Source organism: Empidonax traillii, unplaced genomic scaffold, assembly GCF_003031625.1.
Source record: "Empidonax traillii isolate 1590-97213 ecotype Southwest subspecies unplaced genomic scaffold, ASM303162v1 scaffold164:size861626, whole genome shotgun sequence".
Classification (NCBI taxonomy): domain Eukaryota; kingdom Metazoa; phylum Chordata; class Aves; order Passeriformes; family Tyrannidae; genus Empidonax; species Empidonax traillii.
The window spans coordinates 620,103-642,543 of NW_020955357.1; the positions used below are offsets into that span (position 1 = coordinate 620,103).

A 22,441-nucleotide genomic window follows, 5' to 3' on the forward strand; every position below is an offset into this window, starting at 1 on the left:
TTGCTGGCTCCGATTCAGCTTGGTGCCCACCAAGGATCCACAGATGCTTTCCTGTCGTGCTGCTTTTGAGGTGGGGAGCCCCCAGCATATATTGGTGCCTGGGGTTGTTCCTTCCCAGTAGCAGGACTTTGCACTTCCAAGTCTTTGTTGAAGCCTTTGGTGAGGTTCCTGTCAGGTTTCTCCAGCCCATAGAGGTCCCTCTGGATGGCAGCACAGCCCTTTGGCGTATCAGTTCCTCATCCTAGTTCTGTATTATCTGCAAACACACTTGAGCCTACATCCAGATCAGGAACAGGATCAGGCCCAGCTTCAGTCTCTGGGATACACCACTAGCCTCCAGCTAGACTTTGTGTTGCCGATCACTACAATGCGTGATTCTTAACCAGTGGTAAAATGGCTGAGCATCTCCTTTCTTCTGCTGTTGTTGAACTAAGTTATACTGCTCAGATGTGTTACAGGTTTAAAGTGTGTGTGGTAACTGTGGCCAAGTGAATCACTACAACAACTAGTTATCCCTTTATTGTGTCTGAGACATGGCAGTTCTGAAATACCGATCACTTAAGTTTGTATGTACATTCTGGTTTATACTTACGGAGAAATTATTGTTCAAATATGTAATATATCTTTAAAAATTACAAGACATCCTCTCCTATAATACTGCTTTGGGATTGGCAGCCCTTTTTTCACAAGAAGTGCTGGTTCATAGTTTGTTCTGTACTTGAAAGGAATTGAGTCAAATAATGATTAAATGCAGAGTTAAAAAGAAGTTCTTGAAGCTGACTAAATATTATGCAGCATAGTAAGGAAAAGCCGAAAAGACTTCTTGATCAAAAGAAAGCAAAATATCTGGTTTGGGGTGTGCGTGCTGGGGGTGTGTGTTTTCAAACCAAGCTGTGGATTGATTATTCAGTTGATAATTCCTGAAATGTCTGTGCATTTTACACTCCATGCATCTTTTTGAAAAACTTCCAGTATTTAATTATTCTGATTTTAAAGATATATTGAGGATGTTCAGAGCTTAAAATGTTATCCTGTTAAAGCAGAAAAAAATATATTATCCCTTATTGCGTGTCATTCCTTGCATTTGGAAAAGGGGGAAATAAGATGTGTAGTGTATTTAAGTAAATGTATTAAGGGGACCATGCCCTGTGTAATTAAAAATAAAGAAAAGGTACATTGAGGAGAGAGAAGGATCTTTAACTTCTGACTTCAAATTACCAGATATACTAGCATTTGTACCAATGGGAATATTAAACACCAAGAAAACTAGAAAAAGATAAAATAACAAGATAAGGGATTTTCAGAGGCTTGGTGGTATAGTGGGAGAAGTACTGGATAGTTCAATATAGGTAGTAGCTATTGGAGGACCTACATTTTACTCTTTGTTCTTTAACAAGATTTCTCTGTGAACATGGTCAATTCATTTAATCTATTTCTGTCTCAGCCTTCTTCCTTCTCAAAAGGCACAGTTTAATTAAGGAATTAGATTTACAATGTGCCTTTCACAAAACAGGATTGAAAGTACAAAGCCTTATTGCAAACATGGCCTGATTCCAAACCTGTTTTCAGAACCAGGTCAATTTTCACTTCTCAGTAGTAACCCCTAAATTGTGGTTATCCTGGACAGGTTATCTTCCACAAGTGAGAGGCTGGCATCATAATGTTGTGAAGAGAAAAGAAATTGATTGCCCTATTTTGTAAAAGCTGACGTACAGGATTTGAAGATCCTTCTAATATGTTTTACTAGCATGAAAGAATAAAAATAAATTTTAGAAGATGAATATAAATTGTATTAAAACCCCCACCTTATTTTGTTTCTGAGAACTCTTCGATAATTTTAATTACATTAATTAATTTATGTAATTAGAATGTGTGTGTAATTAAAACTAGGTCCAGGTAAAACCATCAAGTTTTCTACTAATGTATAAAATTGGTGATTCTATCTATAAATTAGTAGCAGATACTATCTCTCTGTATCACTTATATCAACTGCTGGCTGTCAGTTTGAACAGAATGGTAGTTACTTGAGTGAAAATATAACTTGAATTCGAGTGGCTGACTTTGTTTCTTTATTTGTGGTATGTTTAAGGCTAACCGTGATGCTGTACTGAGCAGAATACCTGAACACAAAAATGATCGGATCATCAGCTTGCAAAGTGCGTCTGTCGTCTATGATTTACTTACTATAGCCTTGGGAAGAAGAGGCCAGTATGAAATGCTCTCAGAGGTTTGTCATTAATATTCGACTGTGTTGTCATCTGTTTTCTGTTAATCATGTTAATTGTGGCAGTAATGAAGGGATAAACAAATACGGACACTGTCATTCTAACTACTCTATTAGTACAGGAGGTAGTTTCAACGCCAGAATGCTTACTGTCTAAATTTCCACAAGTGATTTGAGGTGGTCAAGCACAGAAGTTGTGTGGAAGGTGTGGTAAATGTTTAATGCTGCAGAAATTCACATGATTTTTAGGTTGGGATGCATGGATCTGCTTAAAAGGGTACACATTAAATGGAGACAGCAAGAAAGAACAGCAAAACATAAAAGATGTTGTGGATATAAAAATGATAGATATAATTACCTAGAAAAAAGATTTGTGATTTTTTTTTTGAGAAGAAAACTTTCCTTTACACCTTCTAATATTTGGGGTGATTCATAATCCTCATAGTTTGTGAAATGGTTTTAAAGTTAATAAAAAGGAAATGTGTTCTTTTTCAGGTGTGTGGGAAGTGTGTTCTCTATCTCAAATGTCTTATGTTTGATTAACTCACTCACATGTGTTTTGTTAGATTGTGGCAATTTACTTCTTCAGGAAATGGTAAAGTATTGTTAACAGTTTTATACCTGAGAAACAACTACAGCTTTTTGGGCAGAGCAGATGTGCTGCTCAAACAGTGCTCACCCAGCACCAGGGTATTGTTGCTGACCACAGTTAACTACTGGTATACAGAAAGGATACTTCAGCATATGTGCTGGGAAGGCATATCCAGGGATTGATTTGCTTGGACATGGTTTCTGTCTACCATAATACAGGACTTCTATTGAAATAAAAATGAAAAAAAAAGTGCTCCAGTTCTTTTGTGATCTATGTTGATAGTCACCCATTAATCTGCATCTCCTGTGATGTTAAGCTCTCAATTTGGGTGTTCTTATTCTTGAAAGCACTTCATAGCTGCAAATTGCAATAAAAGTCAGTTTTAATCAGTACAGTAGAAGTTTGTTTCACAAAACAAATCTCATACAGGACTGTAACCCTACAGCATAATCTAATTAGGAATATTTATATTTGCTTGCCACTACAGACACTATCACCTTTCGGTAATTTTAGGTTGTTGCACCAAAGCTGCAAGACATGACCCTCCATATATTTCATTTTTCTAGAACTTCTGAAAGACATAAAAAATATTGTAATAAAGCCCAAACTTGATAACTCTTGATTCCTTTTTTCTTCAAGCAACTAGCAGCCATTCCATTTTATGTAGTAGCTTAGAAACTGGGCGAGGTAGTGCAGCCCTGCGTTCCAATTCTGATTCTTTTATTTTGTTTGGTGTCATGATGGCTGTATGTAGGGGTTTTTTTGCTATGGATATTTTGTGATTAATTTTAGAATGTAATACAGCCATTGTATTTATGGGAACATCACAAGTTGCTGGAATTCCTCCACTGTCTCCTTTGGGGCATTTTGGGTAGTGTCACAATAGATACCGTTTCTTGCTTGCAGTTCTTTGTACCTTTCTTAAGAGAGAGGTTTTTGGGTTTTGGCTTCGTCAGGAAAGCTGGAGGTATCTCTGTTCTTAGCTATGTGTCTTGAAGTCCAGGACAATATCCTGAAGTGCAGGAAGAGAGTCTCACAGTCCCCTCATTTGGAGAAAGGCACAGAGCTTGCTTCCCTCACTGCTTGTGTGATTGGTTTAGCCCCTGTAGCTAACAGATGAGTATTACCTGTTCCTTTTCCTTCTTTGTTTTGAGCACAGTTGAATGTTCTAAATAGTGGACTTAGATCTTTGATTTCAGTGCCTCTTAGGAGTTGCTTGGGCTGATGGTGATCTTGGTCACAGACAAAAGCAGAACCACAAATACATGGAAATAAAAGACTCCATGTTTGACCAACTGCTTAGTTGAGAGTTTTTAGCCATGGCTTATTAGGCTTTGACACCAGAAGTCTACCTAAGGCTTGTTTTAAGGTCTTTTCTTGTTCTTTTTTTTTTAATCTTTGTCTAGCATCTTTGTAGTAATATTCTGTCAAAATTGTATGTATGTTCTTTTGACATGTTCTCTTCAAAAAAGAAAAAATAATTCCATTATGTTGGAAAAATACTTTCAGTTCAGTATAATCAAAACATACTTGTTATATGTTCATTAAGTATCTTTTCTGAACATGAAAAAAGTCATGTTCTGATCTGGTATAATAGACAATACTTATTTTAGCATACAGATATTCTAGATATACACCTGCAGCAGGGTCTTACCAGGAAATGCTGTTTTTCTTGTCATCCACAGCATAGCAGAAAACACAGACTTCAAGAAGTTCTTACGTTTGAGTGAGTAGGGAATATCTGCCCTCGAATCCTGCAACCCATAGTCTGTAACCTTTATAATCTAAAGTATTACAATAAACACAAATTCAGAAATGTGGAACATTCTGTTCAGTTATGTAATAGGCATTTAATTTTTTAGTGCTTCATTCTCTGTGAGCTGATTATGGTTGCTCTAGAGGAGCTGTTGTAGCTTCAAGTTAGAAAACAGGAACTTATTCTGACTGTAGAAATGGGATTCACCCACCAGTTCCAATGTCTTTTTGTCATCTTCTGGTTTATCTGTAGCTGATTACTTGTGGCAATAGATAGTTGTAATGTAAAAATATTAAATGATCAAAAATCTGTTTTATCCTTGGTAAACTGTTCTATTGCTGAGTTATGTTCTTAATTGAAAAGGTTCATTTTTTAATTGAGTTTACATACAATGGACTTTCAGTTTCTTAAGGTGGCTTCAGCTAGATGAAAGAACTTTATACAGTCATAATTCTTTTCTAGAGTTCTCTGGTTGTCATCAGGTTGGTTTTGAAGCTTTGTAGGATACAGCATATTGAACTTATTAATATCCTCCTAGAAGAGATGCTTTCCAGACCAGAAATTTTCCTAGATTTTCGCCCTTTCATCTTTCAACTCTCTAACTTCAAGCATATTCTTTTTAGGAGACCGTAGTGCTGAGCAACAAAATTCAGTAATGTGTTCAATGTTACCTGTTCATGGACTGATATGTGGTTATTAACAGTTGTGTTTTCCTCGGAAGAGGGATTGTGCTGAATGTATTTTCAATTAGTTAAGTCAGTTGCTGTTATCCTGAACCTTATTTTACAGTCTGCCTAGGTACTATTGCTTGATACGGATTTCTTGATAGAGCCTTTAACTCTTTGAAATTCCTTTTTGTTACTTTGTTCAGAAGAATTCAGTTTATGAGGCGTTCATGTTGTTGCATGAATGGTAGATAGATCATTAGTACATGAAGCTCAAGCCTTTTCGAATAGTCTAGAGTTGTGTCCCATGTCCTTATAAGTGCAAAATTATAAAACCCTAAAGTATCATTTTCTTCAACCTCATTGTCTGCCAGTTAGAACTGGTAATTAGCTTTTAATTAGGCAAGACCAAGAAAACAAAATTTTAGTTTTTCTTACTGTGAACAAGCACTTCTGTATAATTAATGCACATACATGCATGTATTAATATGTAACAATGGGAGATGAAAGTATGATTAGGCAGTCTAAAAAGTTATGAACATATTTTAACTTGTGAGTATTGTTTCCATGTGGCACTTTTTTGTGTGAACCTCTGGGATTTTATGGCTGCTGTAGGTCAGCATTCTGGAAAGCAGTACTGAAATTACATAAATCATATGTAAAACATTGGTATCAAAATAGGTAGAGTTGTGGTTAAAAGTGTATTTGAAAAGATAAGCCTGAATTAATTCTCCTTGATTTAAAGACACTTGGTTTAGTACCACAGCTATTGGAGGGTGAGAGAGAGGGGTTTAGCAACGTTTTTTTTTTGCCAAGTTTGTGGAAGGGAGTGTCTAAAATAACAGAAGATATCACACGTAACTTATGTATTTGTTTCTCTCTGTGATCTTTTTGCGTTGCATCAGATTCTGTTATAGTGTGGGAACACACTGCACACTGGTTTGTGCTTTCTGTAATGCTAAGGCTGAGTTTGAATGTGAAAAATAATTCATGGATTTATAGTTTATGTACATTGTGGCTGTCAGAGCAGAAATTGGACTCTGCAGTCCAGAAAATTAATTCCTTTAATCAGTTTAATCCAGAAAAGTGTTTTACCTTTGTACTCTCTGGAACTGGCCTGATTAGTAAAAATGGACGTAGCAAAATGAAATAATTCTTATTGACAACAGCAGATAAAAACCATCCAAAATTGGCATATAATGCTAATTTAATGTATTTAATCTCAGTATAGTAATAATGAATTTTCTTTTGACATTCAGTCATTTACTTTAAAACCTCAGCAGAATATCAAGCGTGAAGTTAAAGTTTTTAAAAACAGAAATAATACTGCAAGGTATTTACCGCCTCTCCTTTTAAATGGTACTTATAAGTACTTGTGGTGCCATTGCTTGTTAAGTATTCACAGTTTAGGAAGAGGCTGTGTACTCTTTTCACGGAAGACTTGTCTCCTGCCTTTTACAGATGGTATCTTTAGTAAGCTACTGTTTATCACTCCTTCTTTCAGACAACGTAATACAGTATCAGCAGGAGTATTTAAACAAACATAATAAACAGAAAACAGTTTTCTGTTAAATTCTTTCTTTTACATACAGAATCTGGCAGTTGTTTTCATGTATTTGGATGATTTAAATTTTTAGTTACATATACATTAAATATGATTCTGTAAGAAAATCTTTATACTATATATCTTAATAATTGAAGAATGTGCCCTTAAATAACAACTTCCCCCCTGTAATTAGTGTTTAGAAAGAGCCATGAAGTTTGCGTTTGAGGAGTTCCATCTCTGGTATCAATTTGCACTGTCCTTGATGGCAGCAGGAAAAGTAAGTCTAAATTTTTTTACGTGATTCTTGTATTGATGATGTTTGATAACAACATTTGGCACTTCCATAATTTTCATCTGTAGTGTTTTTCAAAATAATTCTAATCCTTAAATCCCCTAAGTACACTGTACTCCTGAATTTATGCCTAGTACTGTACAAAGAACGTTGTTATTTCAATAGTTTCTAAGTAAGGAAGACTGAAAGGTGATGGTAACAACTGTCTTGCCAACAATCTTAAGATCACCTGATTGAATGGAAGCAGTGAATTGTACCAGATCCTATTATACATTAAAACTTGTTTAAATATGGTTTTGATGAACAAATTTTATGCTGAGGTACAAATTACTGCTTTCTCTTGATGCTCTTGCTTTTTTCTTTCCGTTTGGAAATTTCTGTCTGTCTTTTAATGTTGCTATCTTTGAGACTGTGTATTCTGGGCAACTGATGGATATTTTTAAAATTTTCTATAATCTAGAAACGTATGTTATCAGATGCAATACTCTATTTTCAGTTATTTTTGCTTTTCCCTGTCATGTTAAAGAAAATAAATCACATTTGTTATGTAATATAAGCAATTAATTTTCTAAAGGATCATTCTCAATGGGGATAATTTGCTTATTTTCAGTATAAGGGAAAGGAATTTATTTTCCTTAGAAAATATTTGAGCAGGACATTGGTTCTTCTTCCTATTCTCTATATACTTCATCTTCTAAATTGCGATTGGACGAAGGCAAATAAAGAGCCAGCCTATCTTATATCAGAACTATTCCTAATTGCTCTTGTAACTCCCAAAGAACACCAAAACACTGCTTGTTCTGAGGACTCTGTCTTGTTCCTTCTCTTTCGTTTGCCTGGCTCAAAGGCTGTGAGGTTACAGGCCTAGCAAAGTTTTAAATGCATCTCAAACTGTTTCCTGAATTGTATACTATTGGAATTACATTCTCGGCAAATGTTTCTCTGGGGATGTTTAGTGATAGTTCATAGGGGTTAAATAACAAAAGCAATGGCTAAAGTCTAGTGTTGCACTGGCATGAGGAGTTGTGACAAATTCTCAGCAAGATGTGTAGTAATGTCTCCTTCATGTGGGAAAAATAAAGTAAATGATGGAAATATGTTTCACAGATAGAAGATTCCTATTTATGCTTTTAGTAATTTCAGTGGGAAATGTTTTTAACAGTCTGCTCGAGCTGTTAAAGTCTTGAAGGAATGTATACGTTTGAAACCAGATGATGCAACTATTCCACTCCTTGCTGCAAAGCTCTGTATGGGATCTCTCCACTGGGTAAGCTTTGCCACTCTGTCTTTTCAGCAAGAGCTGTACTGAAATCTTGGTTTAGGGATGTAGCAAATACTTTCTCACAGTGAGTGCATGCACTTGGGCATCTCTAAAAGTACAGCCCATGTACATCCCTGCTTGAATGGCTAATTGGAAATATTTGACAGCAATGGTTATGTTTATCAAGGTAGCGTATTTTGATAATGATCTAAGACCTAGCTCAAAATGTATAGAAATTGAATGTTCTTGGAAGACAGATTATAAATGCAACTTAGACTTCTCTTTCCTCTGTGCAAAAGGAAAATAAATTTTTGGAAGATAATGAGACAAATCTCTTATAATGAAGAGACTTCTGTTGGTATCATGCTTGCAGGTAGCTGGTGTTTATGAATTCATAGCAGGGACAGTGTCTTTAAAAAAAAATGCTATTTGAGTTGTATTTTAGATGACCTTGAAATTAGTGTATCTGTACAAAAACATTAAGGTGATTGAACATCATCATGTGGTTTTCAAAATATATGTGTAATTTTTAGAAGAATGAGTATATTTAAAAAAGGAGGAAAAGAGGAAGGAAAAGTCACAATCAGAAACTGAGAAAATAGATAATCAGAAACTGAGAAAATAGAGTAGTAGCAGAAACATGACTCGTTGAGGCTGACAAAAATACAGTCTTAATTAAAGCGGATCCTAGTTCTGTAAATTGTTCCCTATGGATTGAGTCCATATGGAGTAGTTTACTGTACTTAGCATTTACATTTACTGGAATGGATTCAAATGTTAATTTTTTTCTTTCTAGATTGTTAAATAATGTGCTAGGATGTGTGTGCTGTTAAACCTTAATTTTTTTACATCTTTCTCTGTTTATGAGTTTGCATACATTTAGCAACACAGTATTCAAAACGGAGTTCTGTATGGATATACCTTTTATCCCAGGAGACATAGTTCTTGTGATTGATTTCCCAAAAGAAATTGTTCATGGGCCAAGAACTCTTATTTATAAAAAATGCAAAAATGGTAGATGGGATATATGGACCAGAAATACCATTTTTTATTAAAAAAAAAAGAAAAATAGGAAAAACATTGTGTAAATCTATTTTCTTTACTCAGAATTTAGTAGGGCAGCTAAGTCTAATGAGAAATTAAATGATCCTTAAAAGCAGTTGTGACTGAGATTTTAACAGGCTCACTGTGCATAATATACATTTTGTGCATTCTTCACATTCTAATGTAATATTTTAGACTATTTTAGACTTACATGGATGTCTTATAATACATAGCTAGTTTTAGACTTACATGGATGTCTTATAATGTTTTCAGTTGGAAGAAGCTGAAAGATTTGCCAAGGCAGTTGTTGATCTTGGGGACAAAACATCAGAGTTCAAAGCAAAAGGCTACTTGGCACTGGGATTGACTTACAGTCTGCAGGCCACTGATGGTAAGATAAGAATAAACATTCACGTTTGAAAATTCCTATGTTGTCTAAAAAAGGATACCCAGCAGAATGCTAGACATAACATCGAAGCTTCTGTGTGCAACCGTTTTTTCAGTCAATGTATTAAAGCTTCTTCAGTTAGCGTGTGGAATGAAATATCTTCATCATTCATATCACTGATTAAATATATCCTTTTTAGCATCTTTGCGAGGGATGCAAGAGGTCTTGCAGAGAAAGGCTCTTCTTGCATTTCAGAGGTGAGTGGGTGTTGATCTTTTCATTTTGTTCTGCTATATGTAGTGAAAACTTTTGCTGTGTGTTAAGAAGAGAGACTTACAGAAGATTGTGCAATGACAGCTTCACCTCTGGGAGTCTCCCTTCCTGGGTGCAGAATGTATTTCTTTAGCATTTATTTCCATCATCCTCTGTCAGAATTACCTAAGTTTGATTTCTACAGATTTCCTTTTATTTAATTTTAGAGACACTTGTGTTCCTCTCTAGTATAAAATATTTACTCAAATATTCTGTTCTAATCTAGAAGAAAAAGTCATGTGATATAAGGTTTCAAGTCATGGTTCAATGTGATAGTGTTTCTAAGAGCCAGCCACTGATCAGGTTGTATAACAGGCTTTTGCACTTACCTCCATAGTGGCAGAGGAATAATTGAGGCCCTGCTGCGGGTGAGGGGCAAACTGCAGGTAGTAAGGTAGTAAACTAGGGATAAATTAAAAATTCTATCTGGATATGTAACAGTGGTGTAGGCAGTGACAATGCAAATGCCCTGTGTTCCAAGTATCTTACGTGGAAGCAATGCCCTTGGGGATGACAGTAGTTCATTCTCAAGGGTTTGACTCCGCAAATGAAATGATAAACAGGTGAATGAGAATTCTCTACTTTAATTATAGAAGAAACAAATCTTGATGGAAAAGATGACCAAAGTGCAGCATCTAAATATATCTCTTTTATGTTTATATACCCTTGAAAACCCTCCTTTGGTGAGATAAACCTAAATGGAGGGAGACATATTTGTTCATTAATGTGAAATGAAGTCCTGGCTTTTTGTGGTGATTTTGTATCTGAGGGAATAGGATTGAAAAAGTGTTTTGCAGGTAACTTTAGAGTGAGGCTGGTATATATTGGTCCTTCTTTTTTCTGTCTTGTCTTAGCTATTCCTCTGTATGTAAAAATGTTTTAAGCTGTCTTTGCCTTTCTTGTTCCTTAATGGATCTAATTAGTTTTTTTATTACTTCAGCATTCTTTGTCCATGTTGAAACTGAACTTTCCACCTCCTGGTTTATACCTCAGTTCCTCACCCATCCATCTTACCACTACTGACTTAATCATCACTGTTTCAAAACTAGCAGAATATAAATTTATGCACAGAAGGTCTTAGGAACATGAGGATTAGTGGCATCTGCTTTCAGTTGATACAATGTCCTAGAAACAATGTTTTGTATTTCTAACTGTATGTTCTAGGTTACTGATGATAAGTTATATAGTCATCCTTTCAGCTGTCCTTTCTCAGAATGGATGTGTACATAGACTTCTAATTAAATTATCTTTCAGAGGTTTTACCCATGTGCAGGATGTATGTTTTGAAATTTCTAGTGAATTGCTAATATTACTTTTAGGGATATTGCTCAGATGAATGGCTTGGACTCCATACAGAATCTTGAGTAGAATGGTTTGGTCCTCCAAAATAACTATCTCAAAAACCCCATAGCTGCCTTCTAAGAAAATGGAAAATATGTTTTTAAAGGAGTTTGTTCTCTATATTAACATATTCCCCACTTGTATTCATAGAGAGACTTGTATCTCATAGATCAGCTGTACTGGAAATACACTCTGATATGATTGATAATGTTTCTGGTTCCTTACTTTGGTAACATAAATATAGCATGGTACTGAAAATTTGCTACCACAGAGAGTATATTATGTTCAACATGCCAGAGTCATGCCCACTTTCTCTTCCCACATGTGAAAAATAAATGTCTTCTAGGAGATGGAAGTTGAAATTCTCCACTCATCCCCTACATAAAGCAAGCAGCCTCTACTGGACTCAGTATTTTGATGTGTCATTTGCTTTAATTTTTTTTATTGGGGAATTTTTTAATCATTTACCTTGAGGACCAATTCCTGAAGAAATATTTGACCTGAAGAAATACGGTTGTGTTTTGGACCCTTGTCTGAGCCAGATTTCAAGGCTTACCAGTTGGTGATAGTGGTCAGTCAAGAAGGTGCTTGTTACTGTCTTCACACAGTACTGAGTGGGTGTTTGTTTGACTTTTTTTTTTTTAGTTTGGAAGACTTTCAGTGCTTTTCCTGTGGTTGGTGTGAATTAAAGTTTCACACAACTCACCAAATGGTAGATAGATAGTAACAGCTTTATTCTTTCACTGTCTGGAGCTTGGGTGACTGAACAAGTACTCTCTAAGTTAAAACCTCTTGTTCTCACTTAGTATTGCTTAATTTATGAACTTAAATTATAAAAGGACTGGTCCTGGACAGGGTTTTCTGTCCCTCTGATCTCCAATTTAGAGGTGAAGTTACCAAATATGAAACTGTTCCTTAATAACTTGAAAATAATTCGAAGCATGCTTGGTGTAGTTGCTAAACTGAAGAAGCTTTACAACTCTTTGAATTCAGGAAGACAGAAATGCACAGGTCACAAGCAGAAGGTTCTCTTTGTGATTGTTATGATTTGAAGGTCAATTTTGTTATTTCATCCCAATGGAGATGACTCATTAGATATTCCAAAGATGATTATTACACATCCTATTGCTAAATGAGCATTCTGGAAGATTGAAACAAATAGAAATAAAAAATTAGTTCCAGTTTTGCTGCCCAGTACTTACTACACATCATTTTGGGGTACAGCCATAAGTTTTTTTTGTTCTTATGCTCAAACATTGCCCTGCTCAAAAGCAGAAAGATTGTACTACGGGGGAAAATAGTAGAGTGTATTACAAGAACAACTTCTATAGGATAATACAATAAATAAGACTCAGAGTGTACATTTGACCAAAACATTAAAAACAAGAAAACAAACAAAATTTTTTAAAAAGATGGAAAAAAGTTATTTTGTGTTTCAGTAACTGGGATTACTTGCAGTAGTTAGAAATATTTTGAGAGTGAGTAATCAGAAAAACACTTCTGCTATTGGGCATCTCAGTGCTTTTGTCAGCGAAACTTCTACTTGCTAAAAAGATCATCAGCATAAACTTCTGCATCTGAACTTCAAAAATAGGTTCATGATGAGTCAGATCTTATGCAGCCTTTTACTGTAATGCTGTGATAGAGAAACTGTCCAGCCTAGATTTCTTTTACGTTGCAACACAGCAAGTAAATCCAGCTGAAGCTGCTCACAGGTGGTCTTCCCCCTCAGTATTGAGGGCAGCCCTGTTTTACATCTTCATCAATGATCCAGATGAGAAGATCAAGTGCACCCTCAGTCCTTTCACTGACGACACCAAATTGGGTGGGAATGTTGATCTGGTGGAGGGTAGGAAGGCTCTGCAGAGGGGTCTGGACAGGCTGGATTGATGGGCCAAGACCAATGTTATGAGGTTCAACAAGGCCAAGTGCTGGGCCCAGCACTTGCGTCACAACAACCCCATGCAACGCTACAGGCTTGGGGCAGAGAGGCTGGAAAACTGCTCAGTGGGAAAGGACCTGGGGGTGCTGGTCAACAGCCAGCAGAACATGAGCCAGCAGTGTGCCCAGGTGGCCAAGAAGGCCAGTGACATCCTGGCTTGTATCAGGAATAGTGTGGCCAGCAGGACCAGGGCAGTGATTGTCCCTCTGTATTTGGCACCAGTGAGGCCACACTTTGAATTCTGTGTTCATGTTTGGGCCCCTCAGGACAAGAAGGACATTGAGGTGAAAGGTGGCTGAGGGAGCTGGGGTTGTTCAGCTTGGAGAAGAGGAGGCCCGTGGGGGACCTTATTGCTCTCTACAGCTACCTGGAAGGAGATTGTAGACAGGTGGAGGTCAGTCTTTTCTCCCAATTAACAACTGACAGAATGAGAGAAAATGGCCTCAAGTTGCACCAGGGGAGATTTAGCTTAGATATTAGGGAAAATTTCTTCATGGAAGGAGTTGTCAAGCATTGGAACAGGATGACCAGGGAAGTATTGGAGTTATCATCCCTGGAAGTGTTCAAAATACATATGGATATGGCACTTGAAGATATGGTTTAGTGGTGAATGTGGTGATGGTGCTGGCTGATGGTTGGACTTGATGATCTTACAGGGGTGGTTTCCAACTTTAATGATTCTGTGATAACAAGATGCTCTCCTAACTTAGTGTTAAAGCAACTTAAAGCCAAGAAATAACAGGCTTCCTAGGAGGCTTACTGTGCTAGACTGAAAATGTGCTTGAACTTTGTGAGTCTGGGAATGAACAAAACTCTGACCTGCTGTTCTGCTACTCTTCCTCTTTGAGTTCTGTGTTTCAGGACCATCCTGCCACATTCAGTGTGATTGCTTGGGTACTTCTTGTGCAGATGATATAATTCTTCTCTTTGAAGGCATGTTGTTTTGGGGGATTTGTGTTTGGATTTTTTTTTCCTTTTTGTGTTAGAAAGCTTCATTTAATTAATTTTTATTATGACTATTCTGAAGTAATTACATCTAGTATTTGCTTAGGAGTATAATAAATTTGACGAATCATTTTGTATTGCTGACTTTATGGATTTATACTAAAATTACAAATTAATTTCTATTAAAATTAATTTTAATGTCCCAAAGTGCTTCCTTTAAATCACCAATGATTACCAGTATGTGAAAAGTTGCTGAATGAACACTGCTTCAATCAAAATATGAGCATACGGGTTGTTAAAAGAGATACGAATATGAATAAATAAATATATATCCATTTGTGGGTATGTCTGACCTGTCTGAACAGGGGCAAAACTCACTGTTTTTATATTTTGTTTCTTTGTTTTTAAGGGCTCACAGTTTGTCTCCAACAGATCATCTGGCAGCATTTTACTTGGCGCTGCAGCTTGCCATATCCAGACAGGTTAGTTTTGTTTTAAAAGTGCAGCATCATGCTGTCATATGAGGATTAGAATTTCTATCTGCTGATGAATACAGGTGAAGATTTCTTCAATAAAAACCTGGTTTTCCTTGTGCCTATATGCATATGTAAAAAAAAAACCCTGAAGTACTCTCTCCAAACACCCTTGGTCTTATCTGTAGATTTCTCTGAAGTTCTACCTGTATTTCCAGTTCTAGGATCAGAAATAAGACATAAGTAAATCCACTTACTTCAGCATTTATGTTGCTAGATGGAGAGAAAAAAAAAAAAACAACAGTTTTTACCATGTTTTTACCTATTTACGTGTGATCTCTGCTCAGATCCTGGAGAGTGGAACTCTTAAATCTGATCTTTAATGATGTTGAAAGTGCTTAAATCTTGAGTATCTGCTAAGATCCGTGCCCTTTCTGAATACAGGAGTGTATAGAATTCTACATGTTATGTGTTTTTGAAAATTTTATGGATGTACAGTAAGTAATAGGCAATACTTTTAATAGTGGTGCTTTTTTCTTTTTTTTTTTTTCCCAAATCAGATACCAGAAGCTTTGGGTTATGTTCGTCAGGCTCTGCAACTACAAGGAGATGATGCCAACTCTCTTCATCTCCTTGCACTCTTACTGTCAGCACAGAAACATTATCATGATGCTTTGAATATCATTGATATGGCCTTGAGTGAATATCCAGAAAATTTTATGTGAGTGAATGTCATGTTTGCTTTCTGCACTCTCTCTCATACTTATTTTTCTTAGATTCTCATCTCATTCATTTCAAGAGGGGAGGGATTTGAAATTTGGTCTTTTTTTTTTTTTTTACAGTAGTCTTCCCTCCTGCCAATTTAATGCAATTCTCTTTATTAAAGGCTCGTTAAATTGTGATTAAGGATTTGGTTTGGAAGGGAGGACAGAGCTGTATAGTTGATCTTATTATGGTTTTTTTCTATATGTAGATAATTTCTCCCTGTTGCATGCTTTATAGTATGTTTGTGTCTTCTGTTTTTTTGCAATATTCCAAGAAGGATAAACAGGATGTTACTATTAGCTGGCATAGATTTATTCCATCCTACAGATAGCTCTGTGCATATTGTATGGAATCTGCTCTGTAAAATACATCATAACAGAGAATCTCCTGTGGTGCCTGAATAATAACCAGTCATCTGAAGTTGGCTGATGGATAACTAAACAAGTAATCAGGGAAGAAGCATGTTTGGTAAATGTTCTCTTGTTCGAGAAAGAAATCGTTCTCTCTGTTTATTTTTCATGTTGAGAACATTTGAAAATACACTTGGGTTCTGTACTTTTTTAGGTTTTTATTTTATTATTTATTTTCTTATGAAAGTCTCATTAAATGCTTTACAGTTAAATATCTCAGGGACTGCTTCCATTAACTTCCAATCTTCCAACTTTCCAGTCTTCACCAACTGTCACTAAGGTTGTAATCCATATTATTACAAATATCCTACATGCTTATTTAGACACTTTTTTTGAAGTATCTCATTATTAACTTTTAAATGACTGGCTTGTATCATAAATTGTTATTATATCAACATACAAAAAAATAGGATTTCTTTAAGAATTATTATTTTGAAAATAGAGATTGCAGTGGTTTTCCTTCCTGTTCCTTCACATTTCAGTTCTCCTTTTGACTGTCAGTGTAAGACACTGTTGCCTTTTTCCTCATAAATCTGACCAAGATCTCTGCTGATATCATCTCTCCTCACAACTTCTGTGGCTTACAGCCAGTTCTGTGTAAATCCTTTTGTGGCCTTTTGCTGTTCCTCACTTCTTAGTTTATCCACACACCTATGACTTGTCTTGGTCGTTATCAGGGGCTTCTACACATGCTTCATGATTTCAGAATTATCCAGCAGTTCCTCTCTCAAACCTATCTGTGCTTTCCTCAGGACCAAGGGACGTGTCAGCAAGTCATGGTTTGAGATGCAATTGAAGTATCAGCAACCTAATTCTGTACCCTATTATTGTTAAAGGCAGATATGCTCAAAGCACTATGACTGTCATCTTCTGTCTGTTCTTGTTTCGTTTTCTGCTGCTTAGTGGCAGTGTAAATAACAGACAAGGCTGCTTTATCTCCCAGAGATAACTTGTCTAGAAGTATGTCTGAAACTGTAGTTTGAGAATTCTGGGTTGTTGTAAGAGAGCTCCCTATGGCATTAATCTCTGTTGTAATGCGAGAACAAACGTTCATTCAGTAAAACACAATTACTCTTGTGGGCGTTCAAAAGGTGTTTATGGGTTTTTCAAATGTGGTTCATGGTCTTTCCAGACTTGTTTATACTGCAACTCTGGTTAAACACATTGCCCAAGTTGTTCATTACAGTATTGATCTTTGTGTTCATGTATGTGTTATTAATCATATGAGTCATAATAGTGATTTTAAATCATTAGTCCTGTTGTGCAAACACTGTGGCCATACACAGTGTACTGTGTTACAGTGTACTGTGTTACAGTCTACTGGAGCACATCAGGGAATTTGAGAGGAATATCTTGGCATTAGGAATCACCATCAGATGTGGCAGCAATTGCTGAAGAATCCAAAGTGCCACATAGCTATATGTATCTCTAGGAAGTCTTTTAGAGTCTGGTTTTTAGTGCCATCAAGTTCCCAGAGAAGTAAAAAATATGACTGAGATTTCTTGGCTGCTCTCTGCAGTTGATACTGACAGCCAGCCAGACACATCTGATCAATAATATAAATTTAGATTGATTCCTTCACGTAACTGGGTTATTTTTGCAAGGATTTATCAGCAAAATCTCAGGTTTACAGTCTATTCTTGAACACTGTATCTGAAGCTCTGTGTATGTGCATATATATAAAATACAAAACACAAGTGCTTAGTTTGTCACTGAGTCCATTTTCTTATTTTGCAACTTATATGAACAATATAATCTCATGGTATTTCCTAGCAGACTGGGAAGAGATCCTCTTGTGTTCCCCTACAGCTTGCTAATTTTTAAATACACTGAAACATTTGATCATTCACTTGTGGTGCTTTGTTGGTTTTTGTAAACACTTCAGTTATCTTTATGCTTTATGTTTTAGTTGTGTCTGCAATCCTAATAAGTAAATACTACAAGTTTTCTAGGTATTCTCTGTATTTCCTGTTAGACTCCTGTGCTGGTTTAAAAGTAAACTGGTGGGAGAAACTCAAGAGATTACAAGTCACAATTACAAGTTACAGTTTACTAAAAGCATTACAATAAATACAGTGATACAGAAGAAAAAACTGGTTTTAACCCCCAAAGACGAATGTATAACCCCGCACCCTGGGACAAGAACAGAATGGTATTCAACAACCCCAGTGCTGAACATCACGTGGGCCCCTGGGTGCAAAGTTAAAGGAAAGGAAACCTGTTGGTCCAGATGATGGTCGCAGTTCTGTCAGAGTAATGATCACAGTCGTGTTGAGAGTGGCAGTTGCAGTCCTGTTGAAGTTCCAGTCCTCCTCTGGATCTTATGAGTGGTACCACATGTCCCAAACCCCGAAGTTTATATATGGTTAGGTTCAGGTGGGAATGCCCAGTACCTCTCCACAGGACAGGGAGTTTCACAACGGGTGATTTGGCTTTGTGAGTCATGGGATATTTTTGGAATCTTTGGTGGTCTAGGTCATTGTAGCTGCCTGTTTTACCAATCCATTGTGACCCATTAGCAGAGATGCCCCCTTGGACTGGGGGCTGAGTCATTGGTGTGAACACTGCCCTGCCTCGCAGGGTTTCTTTAACACCCAGCTTGTAGCCCGAGGTGCCACGTGTGCCCCAGTCAGCTGCTGCAAATGATCCATTTATTAACAGTCTGTCAGAAATTACACAGAGGGTGCAGAATACACAGTTTTAGTTATACCCACATAGCAATAAACTGGTCCTGGCCCCTGTAACTAGGACAACTCCGTTACCTCAGCCTTATGCAAATGGATACTTTGGTGGCTTTGCAGCATAATAAACCTCTATACTTGGAAGTATTAAAGTAAAACATAGAGCTTGTGATTTATGTTATTTCTTATTTCTTCCATTGTTGGAATAGCAATATATGTCTGCATGTCTCTATATGCTGTAATTGCATTGCTGCACTGAGTGATGTCCTGGCCTCTTCACAGCTGTATGTTCTTTTGTTTTGCTTTTCTTTAAAAAGATTCTACATTTTCAGAAATTTATAATACAGCATCTTCATAAAATTCCAGAGGTTGAAAGGAAGTTATTGGATACATGGTGAGTCATGCTGGGAAGTGGATACTTTCCAGCACTCTTCTGTTGTAATCACTCAGTAAATACGTTGTCTGTCAGTTTTTTACATCTGAAAGCCTGATGCATTCCTAGAATTTGTGTTCAATATTTGAGGTGTACGGCAAGCATACCTTTGTATCTTAAGTTAGCCTTAACCTTCCTGCCTTACAAAGCTGACAGTTGGCCAGTCAGATAATGGTTTTGCCATGGATGCCTCAAGGTCAGTAAGGAGAAAGAAAGAAACTCCTCAGAGCCAAAGAATTATGTCTCATCATTATCTAAAGGAGTGGAAGGAATGAGCAGACACATTGGGCTGTTAGCAGCAAGGTATAGCTTTTTCTTTGAATAGAGTGTTGATTGTTCTTCCTTTATTCATTAATTTGTGAACATACACAGTCTGCTCTGAGACCTTAAGAGTTATTGGGAAAAATATTGGTGAAAATCTAAGAAACCCCTGGAAGTGAAATAGGTATGTAGTAATGTTTTTCAGAGATCATAAAAATTTAAAATATTTGCTGAATATCTACAGCACTACTGGTTCCAACTTTTTGTCAGCTTAAATTGATAGGTTGTAGCCGCTCTACTTAGAAACAAGTTAGTTGTGTTTTTCAGAGTAGTACTAGCAATCTCCTTTTAAATGCTACCTCTGAAGGCCCTGGAAATCTGAGCATGCTTTGATCCAGGGACAAAAAACCGTCTAGATAAAAGATTGCTGAACAGATTAAGTACTTAAAAGATTACAAATACTGTACTTCGATGAGATGGGTGGGAGTAAAGTGCCAGCACCATAAAATCCTGAATAGTTAGTCAGGTGCTGCTGCATTTGAATTCATTAAAGTTACATGTTTTTCCCCTTTCATTAGACAACTTGTCCCAATAGTAGAAATGTGAAGTTCAGTTCTTCTCCATCTTGACAAATGGTGCCACTCGGGGTCCCAGCTGTTAAAATATGTGGAAAGCTGGGTGTGATGATCCATTTCTCCTCCTGAAACAGAGGCAGGGTATGTGCTACCCGGAATGCAAGGAGAGTAGGTAGGAAGGAACTACGATGTATCCTAAATTACTAAAGTACTTAACTGTGAGGGGTGCTTGAGGTCTTGGTTGCTTGGGTTTTCCTTGAGTTTTATCTATATTATTCCATTGATTTCCTCCTCTGAATGTATAAGCAGTCCCAGAGGTGTGCATTACAGTCTGAGGGTGTGTTCAAGGATATGCAGGGTAATGGTGGTTGTGTTGCATTGGTTCCTACTGGGCTTATAAATCTTGTGCAATAGATATAGTATATATGTGATTACCTGAGGAGCATTATGTACAAACTCCTTTCTCTTACTCTTTCCTCTTTTTATTTGCTTGTTACAAGGAATTTATATCTTAGTGGTCTTTTGAATGTTGTGAAATCTTGAAGTGACACTTCTGTCTGTTTCTAACTCATGGTTAGTCAAAAGTAGATTCTCAGTCAAGAGGGACAGAGTTAGGTTTCTTAATGAAATACTAGGGATATTGTTTTCTTAATATTGACTGGAGTTCCCTCATTATTTCAAGTGTTAGAGCACTTAAAGATGAATATAGTGCCTGAAATTAGTGTAATTAGGCAAAATAAATAGTAAATTGCTAATTTTATGCTGAAAATTGGAACTGCAATAGAGAGCAGCTGACAAGCTTTTAAAGTAGCAGAAGTAGGGAACAACAGATGGGTTATTTGAGAAGTGCAAGCATGTTATTTTAATGTTAAGTACACTCAAAAAGGAAAGACATATGGTAACAGGTTTGAAGACAACTGAAGACTAAGTTCACAGTTTAAACATTTACATTTCTTGAAGTGTGATGGCAATTTTTTTTCTCTGAGAATATTTCACAGAATCATCAGGCCAATATGTCATTCCTCTGAAAACTACTAAATCCTTTCCTTCGTGACCCTCAAGGGCTCTACTGAGCTACATTAGATTTCCCAGAATCACAGGGCCTTTTGACATCTCTCTCAGTTCATTGAGTAATGAACCTGTTTCCATCTGGGAGCTGTTCAGGTGGCATAAAAGAAGAGCTGGTTGGTAGAGGCAATATAGGATGAGACATACACTGATGTTTTGTGGGACACAAGGATATTTATCAACTGAAGGGAATAGACGATGCTATCCTGCTTTCCCAGGGTCGGTTATAGTTGCACTGCAGTGTGTGGTGCTGGTAAAACTTAGGCTTTTGTGTTTTGGATTTTTTTCTTGATAAATGGAGCACTGGGAATTATTTGAGGAAAGGATGGTAATATAAGATTGGACAAGAAGTAGTGATGTGCTGTGCTTGCCAAAATCATGTCTTTCAGGTTGTTTATACAGTCAACATTTGACAACATGCTTTTTCAAATCCGTTCCTCTTTGATCCTGTTTGTCTTGGGAGTTAAATGAATTAGATTTCAGGAATTATTTTTCAGTAAGTCATGAAAGACAATATAGTTTGATTATGTTTTTTCTTTTTATTCTGGGCTCTTCCAACTCCCCTTCCCCTTTAGTTATTGTTATATGCTTTTACTGAATGATCCATTAAAAAGACATTGTTTGTAGGTAGATATTACTTTATATAACAAATTGGTCATTGGCCTCAGGGCCTTATCCCTGAATTATAGTTGCTAGACTGTAGATTATTCTTTGAAACTTGATTGAAAGAGTCCCAGTTTGGGTCATGAGCTGGCTGCTGCAGGGTATTCAAGGCAGGAAAACAAAAAGTTTTCAAGTATAACTAATTTGTTCTGGCTTTAGTCAGAAACTATCTTTATTATAGTTTACAGATTTACATTTTCTTAAGGACATTGAGTTCATAATATGGAATACAGTTTACATACACTACACCAAAAGCCAGAAGATGAACTGCTTTATGAACAAATATATGGGGAATAATGTTTCAAAGGGTGCAGGGAAGGCCATCCAATGCACACCAAGTATACCTATTCATGATTTTCACAAAACTGTCTTATTTTGGTGCTTGAGGGCTGGTTTCTTTTGCTTCTTTTGCTTGGTTGAGAGTCATGCTTCAAATAGCAATCTGGACAGCCCATTTTTATTTCATCCATTTTTCTGTATGTGTATGAGTTTCCCAGTACTTGGGATCTGTGCAGCCAGATTTGGAGAAGGTTTGGTGATTGATTGAGAAACAGTTTAGGATATTTTTTATATATTTTATATATGTATATATATATTTATATATATTTATATATATTATATATATATTATATTTTTTTTTAAGTTGAATGGTTTTCTGGAGTTTTTACAAAAACTAGATTTTTTTGTTTGATCTCTTGTTGCCTGTTTTGGGCATACAGTGATTTCAAGGAACTCACAAATGATGATTTTTGATGTTTTATAATTAACTACTTACATCTTTCCTGATAATAAGACTTTTCTTGA

The 22,441-nt window shown here is 36.5% G+C and overlaps 1 protein-coding gene across 3 annotated transcripts in view; it reads left to right on the forward strand.

The window, feature by feature from the left end:
• The window catches only part of TTC7B (tetratricopeptide repeat domain 7B), a 138,674-nt gene that overhangs the window by 54,331 nt on the left and 61,902 nt on the right, over positions 1 to 22,441 (forward strand). For all 3 annotated transcript variants that reach the window (XM_027885326.1, XM_027885324.1, XM_027885325.1), the window contains exons 9-15: positions 2,090 to 2,227; positions 6,977 to 7,060; positions 8,238 to 8,342; positions 9,654 to 9,771; positions 9,968 to 10,025; positions 14,718 to 14,790; positions 15,342 to 15,502. In XM_027885326.1, the coding sequence (XP_027741127.1) occupies positions 2,090 to 2,227; positions 6,977 to 7,060; positions 8,238 to 8,342; positions 9,654 to 9,771; positions 9,968 to 10,025; positions 14,718 to 14,790; positions 15,342 to 15,502 (737 nt within the window). The remainder of the gene's footprint in view (positions 1 to 2,089; positions 2,228 to 6,976; positions 7,061 to 8,237; positions 8,343 to 9,653; positions 9,772 to 9,967; positions 10,026 to 14,717; positions 14,791 to 15,341; positions 15,503 to 22,441) is intronic.